General features: G+C 54.2%; 1 protein-coding gene across 1 annotated transcript; it reads right to left on the bottom strand.

The window, feature by feature from the left end:
• MAL (mal, T cell differentiation protein) lies at window positions 1–7137 on the bottom strand. Its single transcript, XM_026080792.1, has 4 exons — window positions 6823–7137; window positions 3781–3948; window positions 3464–3598; window positions 1–3218 (listed from the first exon to the last, which is right to left on the bottom strand). Exons 1-4 carry the CDS (start codon window positions 6907–6909, stop codon window positions 3144–3146), a joined length of 465 nt encoding a protein of 154 aa, XP_025936577.1. The 5' UTR covers window positions 6910–7137; the 3' UTR covers window positions 1–3143.
• Between the last annotated feature and the right edge of the window lie 590 nt (window positions 7138–7727).

Genomic DNA, 7727 nt, shown 5'->3' with positions numbered 1-7727 from the left:
CCAGCAGCTCTGCTGATCCAGCCCTGGCTCACTGGATGCTCACAGCCACCTATCAGTCATCTCTGCAAAACTGCCGCGTGCTTTGCTGCTAATATTTCTGATTGTACTCCTCCACCAAACAGTTCCAGCCACAGGGCTTGTAAAAGATGCAAGTGACCTTGGCTAAAAAGTGACTGATTTGGGGGAATAGCCATAAGAAATAGCCATTTCTGTGCCTGCTGGTGTCTTAGGTCAGGGTAATCACTTTGAACAAATGAAGAATGAGGAGTTTGATCCTGTAGAGTTCTCCATGGAGGGTTTTAGATAGCATGGTTGAGATAACTGCCCTGAGGACAGACAGGAAGAAATGCCAGTGTGCCCTACATGGTGCAGGATTGACCCCACTGCCTGTGGAGGGGGGATCTCTCAGACAGGTGCTCTGGGCATCGCCGGGGCTCGTGGTTGCACTGTGCATCACGGAGGAGGCTCAGGGGCATATAGAGCAGATGGGGCCCTGCACCCCACGACCACCTCTCGCAGCAGGCGATCAGCAGTCAAATCCATTCCCCATGTTGCACAACGGATTTGTTGCAGGGAATTTCAACCACAGCCCTCCCTGTGGTTTTGCCCAGGTTTCAGGCCCTTGGACAAAGGATAGATAGAGAAAAGCACRGACAAATGGCAGAAGAAGAAGAGGAAAAGACCAGATTTGGACTCCTCCCCACTTTGCTCCTTCAAAGCTGCTGCCAGTCTTGACCCATGAACTGGGCTGGGTCACTGTGGTGAGGTGGAGGTGGAGATTGCCACCAAAAGTGCTTGAAAGTCACCTGTGCCATTATGGGAATAATCATCCCCTCCAGAGATGTTTGCACCCATCCAGACAAGTGTCTCTGGGGGAGAAAGACAAAGCCTGCTTCCGCCTCCTGGGTTAAAACACAATAACTCCAGCCCATCTGAGCACACTGTGTTCGTCTGATCCAACGTTTCCAGCATGCTCCCAGCAGCTTCTCAGGCCGATGCCATCCTTGGGGCTCTCTGTGGGCACCAGACCCGGGACACATGGGGTAGGAAAGTGCTCGGAGGTCCCAGGGGAGTCTCGGGGCAGCATCTTTCATTTCCACAGCATCAAGGTGCACTGTTTCCCAGGCAGCACCTGTCTCAGGCTGCCTCGCTGCTGGGGCATTTGGGGCAGATGAGGGCTGGAGGACTGAGCGTGATGGGTGACAGAGACCTCAGAGTGCTTTTTGCATCTGCTTTTTCTCTTTTTCTGCACCAGCAGTGCACCGCTGGTTTTTTCCAGTGCTGGTTTCTAGCAGCGACATGCTAATGCAGGAAGGGAGGTGCCTGACTTGGGGCCAGAGGGGAAGGGATGGGCAGGCGAACTGGCATGAACTGGTGTGAACTGGTGTGTGGCAGGGAAGGGGGAAGCAGAGGGCAAAGCAAGGCAGAAGAAGATGGGGAGGAGAGTGAGGAGCTCCAGGCTGGAGGGAAGCATTGGGCGCAGGAGAAGGCGGCCACAGGTACCACATCCCAGGGCATGACTGCAAATACCTCTTTTTGTAAATAGCCCCAACCAAGGAAGGCGTCTTTGTGCTTTAATGCTAAATTCTGGGGCGTTAATAGCATCAGGGCAAATCTGCGCATTAAAATTTCCCCCACCCCATGATGACGCGATGCTGAAACCAGTTCCAACAGGAGCAGGTTAAACCTTCAGAACCAAGCGTCATTGTCAAAGCGACTGCGAGTTCCCTCTGTGCTCTGAAAAGGGGTTTCTTTTCCGCCACTGTTGCAATCAGCTTGCTTTTATCACACCCATGCAAGCAAAACAGGTCGGGCCGGTTTTTAATATGGAAAAACGAGGAAAAAAAATCAAATGTTTGCCCCATATTGCAATTAAAAAGCATCAACGCAAACCCATGACCACAGCTCAAAAATCCCCCCAGGATCTGAAACAATAGATGTGTCTCTCGTCCACCGTTATTCCCCTCCCGTTCTCCAGCCCTTGTTATCATCCAGGAACTTCAGACTCAAAAGGGAAGCAATTTTTGCTCTGCAAGCTGGGAGAGCTAATATTAAACCACTGCATGTTAGGTAACATGTGAAAACACCCCTTCTTGGGCCTAAATCCCATTTAAATTAACTCACTCGCGTTAATGCTGTGGAGTAATTTAATCATGCGGATGGACATGATCACTGAGATGAACTCCAGTGCCTTTTGGCCCTGGCTGCAGCACCCCACAGGCTGCCTCTCACTGTAAAAGCCTGGTGCCCAGGTCTGCGCCTCCTCTTTCGGTGCTGCCTTGCTACAGAGCAGCAATCCTGAGACCCCGTGGGGCTGGCACCTGCGCGCTGCAAAGGGAAATCAGCAGCAATGACTCCTGCCCGTGTGCAAAATTACAGAAAACCTATTTTTATTAGTGACAGAGGGTTTGTGAGCAGCTGTGCACCAAAGATGAGAGTTGTCTCTGCTTATTCGAGGCATTATTCCAATGATCCATATAATTCTCCTGCAGTCTCTACAGTGCATTTTCTTGATTGTATTTCACAGGGAGATTAATGGCAGTGGTAACTCTTGGGGTTACGGCTGTGCCTCGTAATTTGGCAATACCCATCAGGGTCTGCAGGCATTTGTATTTCCCCAGAGGCAAGCTATATATTGCCCCATTTCTCATCACAAGTCAGAGAATGCATTTCTGGAAACTGCATGAAATATTCTTTTGGCATGTCCAACTCAGAGAGGGAAATATATGGCTGGCTTTCACTTAAAATGGACAGATTTCATACTCGTGCTCCTGAGCGCTGGTTGTTCAGGCTTCCTCTGATAGCAAGAACAACCTTGAAGGCATAAGGGGGGGCTCAGGAAGATTCTGGCGCTTTGAATCCAATGATACTATTCTGTTTAAAGCTGGATTTTTCTTCTGTTTGAGTCTCACTTGTGAACAACACATCATACCCAACCCAGAAGAGACTGAAGGGGAACAGATCATGCCAGGATATAGATTTCTCTGGCAGGCTCTTTTTCTTCATTGCCGTGGTCCCACATACCAAGCTGCTTGTTTATGGTCTATACACTGAAAAACAAAACCCAGACCCAGCCCAGAAACTGCAGTCATTGAACAACTCGCGTTTGTGGGTGACCACACGGCACACTTGCGAGAGGAGACTCAGGACGACTTCCATCGCCGGAGCGAGTACACCTTATGGATCACGTACATCAGGGTAGCTAAGAATGCAAATACCTACAATGGAAAAATACATTAGCCAGTTAACTTTTTATTACAGGGCACATTTCCCTGGATTGAGCAACCACCTCGTAACGCATTATGTTAGTATTGACTTTTGCCCGTTGGGAGACATTCATGCAAAGTAGGACTGGAACGGGTTTCTCGCCTCCCCGGACAGTTGGTGTAGTTAAAGATTTGCCCTCGAGGCCGCCTCATGGTCACCCACCTGCTTTCCCCCCCTCCGCTAGGCAGGCACTCACCACCGCAGCGATGTTCTCCTTGTAGATGGCGTGCGGAAAGGTGGAAGACGAAACTTTGAGGTTGTAGGTGACATAGGCTTGCAGCACAGCGGCACTGAGGTAGAAGAGAGCAGCTGTGCCCTGGCAGATGACGTCCTGAGAAACAAGGATTGCCACGGTCATTACCCAGGAGGGAGTGCACTGCAGCGGGGAATGAAAAGCAACCTGCTCCCCAAGCCCTGGGCCACAATGTGAAGCATGGCAGGAACAAAAGGGACAGTTTTCTACCAGTGACACCAGGGAGGGGACAGGCATCAAGGTCTTTCACCCCCACTTACCAAGGTGACCCAGGAGCAGCTGCCACCGTGCGCCCCGCAGAGGTAAAGGCACAGGAGGGTGGTGGACATGACGAAGCAAAGCACAGAGACAAACATCACCCAGCCTTGTGGCATGGCCAACATGACCTTCGCAGAGGCCACCAGGATCCAGACGAGGCCCCCAAAGATCTGCAAGCCAAAGTGGGACAAAGCATGACCAAAAGGAGCCATATCAAACCCGGCCCGCCCACTCAAACAGACCCGTGGGTTAACAAAGACCTCATGCAAATGCCACCCCAAAAGCAGACAGAATAGGTTGAAGAGAGATAGTGCAGCCAGTTTTACTGCCTAAGCTGAGGGAAATAGGGTTGCAGCACCTAACTCCAAGCACCCCAGGAGCACTGCCTGGGAATGAGGGTTTGTGTTGCTGCTTGGACCGTAGGGGTCCTCTGCCGCAGGCTGCACAGGGGCTGTGCGAGCTCCCAGCCGCTGGTCAGGTAGCGGCAGGCCCCCATCCTCAGCCAGCCTTGGGAGTTTGCAATGGATTGTCCAGCAGAGTGGGGAACACAAGAACAGCTGTATCTACCCTGTCCTTTCTCCACCGACAGGCTCCTACGCAAGAGGGCGAGAGCAGGACACCCAGCCCCGCGGGACTTCGGAGCAGCAAGCAGTGTCTTTGCACTGAAATGCACTCCGTAACTTTCTTCTGCAACAAATCAACCCAGTTTTTTGAACGCGTGCAAACTTTTGGCCGCCACAGCACCCTACAACGAGGAGCTGCTCAGGAGAACCCTCACAGCACAGAGAGCAGTGCCACCATGGGGACCCATCGCTCATCACTGGTCACTCTCAATTTTGCAGGTAAATCCCCCGGAGGCAAGTCAGCCCCGCTGATGCTAGGATCACTTGGATCATCAGCAAATCCYGAGGCCAGGCTTCACCACCATCCAGGTGCTGACTCGTATAAATCATGGCATTTCCATTTCCTTGGAGGCATTTTGGAAGTGGGAAAGAGGTTTTCCCTCTGTTTTAAGACATTCAGAAAATGTCACGTCATTTGTGTCATCCCAGATTTGTAGGAGGAGACAGCTTATTGTTTTCATAGCAAAAATGTGCAAGTTAGATCATGGATGTGGCTGAGATCTTGCCAACCCCCTGGAAGAAAAAGGATCTTCCAAAGTGCTGCTGCGTTGGCGTGTCCCGTCGTAACCAAACACCAGCACCTGAAAACAAACCCGGGCCCTATAATAACTCCTGCGTGGAGACTACATGACTGCATTGCAGCTACAGATCCTGGGAAAAGCATGCAATTGCTCCATTAAAATCCAGCAAAATCAGGGTGAGCTATGAGGTCAGGGGGAGAAGCACCACTTCTCATCCTGCCTCTTCCCATGTCTCTTTGCTGCACGATGTGATTTCTGAGTCAGGCAAACGTGATTTCGTTAGTGACCTTGGTTTGGTGGTGCTGCTGTTCAGCAGACTCATAAAAACCAGCAAAGGGTCAAGAGGCTCCTTCTGCAACGGTCTGCAGCAGGATGGACAATGCAGTCTGAGAAAACCTTGTCTTTTAAATGGTGTGTCACTTTTACAATCCAAAGAAATCTGATTTTAGCCCTTTTCAGCTTCTCCACATAGGCCTGGCTGCTAAATTTAATCTAGCTATGCAGAAAGCTCTTCAAATAAAGTAGATGACAAGAATTAAACCCAGCCTCACAGAATAAATACGGCAACGCTTAATCAACGCAGCCAGATGTGGCAATCATCCGAGCTGCGGGCAGGCCCTTCTGGTATTTTAGCAACTGTCCAAATACTTGAAATGTCTTTTTTTTTTTCCCTGTGGTTCCCGTATTAACCCACTACAGGCAACCCTGGGTCCTCCTGAGGGCTGAGAAACACTTTATGAATGCTGTGATTCAGGGGAGCCTCCTCCTTTGTACACAGTGGACGGCACAACCTAGTCGTAAACTTCCTGAGATGGAGATAAAACACCGAAACCTGGCTTTTCGGCATTCCTCCTTCCCCCACGGTGCCTGAGCCTTTAGGGCACGCATTTCCAAGCCTTCCCCAAACCAGAGGATAGTTTGTGGGTTATTTCCTCCTTCTTTAAGCTGCCTGGCCAAATTCCTCAGAGACAGGAATTACAAGGAGACAGCCGGGGGCACAGTCGGTGCCGAAAGGCGCCGGAACAGGCGGCAGCCTCGGGCCTGGGATGAAGGCAGCCAGCGGCAGGGGGGCCGGGTGGATGGCCCCAGCCTCGGTGGCTCTGTGCTCACCCCGCAACGCCGCCAGGGCTTTCTGAGCCTGGGATCGCTGCCGGGAATTCGTGCCCTCCTTCCCACGGCCGTGGTGAGCCTGTACTTTGCTCTCAGGGCTTGTGGGAAGAGACCAAACCCCTGGAGCACATTTGGGGGCAAAGCCTTTCTCCAGGCCTTGGGGACGTCTGCTTTAGCCCCGTTCCTCTTCGCTCGCCGGCTTTCGCTAGGAGATGGAAGTAAATGGTGTCGACCCCGGGGAGGTGGATTGGGTGGGGGGGCAGGGAAGGCTTTGATGGCAAAGCTGACGTTTTCAGCGTGAAATAACATGAGCCCCCTCCTCAGACCCTCGGCCGGACACCTCGATGCTGGATGAAGGCACTAGGGTTTGACAAAAGCCCCTCGAAATGTGGGACGAGCGGGTTTGGAGGGGGAAGCACAGGGGGAAAGGGCTCTAGTGGAAACTCGCCGTCTTTCCCTCAGCACTCACAGTTAACCGCTTTGCATCAGCCTTGCCCAGCCCTTCAAGGTTATGATCTTCTCCAGCCCGATGAGACTGCAAGGCGGGAAGAAGCAGCAAGGAGCTCGGCCAGCCTTCCCTCTCCCGCCATGCCCGCACGCCCAGAGCAGCTGCTAAACCCCCTTCCCCGTTAAATTCGCCCACAGAGCAGACCGAGGGGAGGCTCAGGGCGCGCGGTGTACCCCAGCCCTCGCGGCTCCCTGGCGTTACGGCGCGGCTCTCGGGCGCCAGCGGCTCAATGCGGGCTGGGCACCCTGCGAGCAGCAGCCCTGGCGGCAAGCAGGCACTCACGATTTCGGGGATGAAGAGCACATCGGGGAAGGTGGTCAAGACGGCCAGGCCGCTGGGCAAAGAGGCGGCAGAGGTGGCCGAGGACATGGCGAGCCTTTCCCGCGGTGTCTGCCAGCCACTCTGGCTCTGGCCGCCGCAGGTGGCTGCCAAACGCAGCCTCCCTCCTTTCCTCCCTCCCTCTTTCCCTCCCTCCTGCCCTCCCGCTGGCAGGTGAAGGTAGCTGCGAACTCACAGGTGTGGCCAAGCCCTTCGACTGGGGGTTTCTCCGTGGCCATCGCAGCCTCTGCCGGAGAGGGCAGATGCCGCCGGCGTCGGTGGCGGGTCCCGGGCTGGGGGGAAGGAGCCCAAGGGGGGTCACTTCGCTGGGGGCACCAGAAGGAAAAGCCTGGGGTGCCGGAGCAGGGCCCCGTCCATCCCTCGGGCCCCAGCGGGAGCATGGGAGCTGGGTCGGGATCCTGCGGGGGCGGTGGCGGGAGCAGCCGGCAGGATCCTGCTTCACTGCAGACCCCAGCACTGGAGGCCAGGGAAACGGGTGAGGAAAGAGCCAAAATCCTCCCTACAACTGCCCCTTTCTGCTGCTCTCTAAGGGCCGGAGCTGGGAGTCCCCTTGGTGACGGGGCTGRRTCCCCRGCAGGGTCTGTGCCCCGCACCRCTGGGCTTTGCGTGCGAGACAGGGCGAGCRGGGGGGCCCAGCCTCCACCGTGGCTCTGCAGGGCCGAGGTGCCAGGAGAGCAAAGGGGCGAAGCCAGGTCCTTGGGGCTGGGGGCAGCGGAGACCCCGCTGCACTTCGACCCTGAGAGGGGTCGAGGCTGAGGGCAGCAGGAGGGGCACTGAAGGGGCAAATAAAGCTGTGCGGTTTGTTTTCCTTGCAGCATACGCTGCACAGGGGGAGCTGTAGCAGAAAG

Source organism: Apteryx rowi, unplaced genomic scaffold, assembly GCF_003343035.1.
Source record: "Apteryx rowi isolate R43461 unplaced genomic scaffold, aptRow1 scaffold_53, whole genome shotgun sequence".
Lineage (NCBI taxonomy): Eukaryota > Metazoa > Chordata > Aves > Apterygiformes > Apterygidae > Apteryx > Apteryx rowi.
Note: the sequence above shows the minus strand (reverse complement) of the source record. Positions and strands in the feature narration are given on the sequence as shown.

What these genes read in the sequence shown, in the direction of transcription:
- MAL (XM_026080792.1), bottom strand. Translation starts at nt 6,909, where the DNA reads ATGTCCTCGGCCACCTCTGCCGCCTCTTTGCCCAGCGGCCTGGCCGTC. An exon ending in GCTGCTCCTGGGTCACCTTG is followed by an intron (nt 3,599 to 3,780) that starts GTAAGTGGGGGT and finishes CTTGTTTCTCAG; the next exon opens with GACGTCATCTGCCAGGGCAC. An exon ending in AGGAGAACATCGCTGCGGTG is followed by an intron (nt 3,219 to 3,463) that starts GTGAGTGCCTGC and finishes TTTCCATTGTAG; the next exon opens with GTATTTGCATTCTTAGCTAC.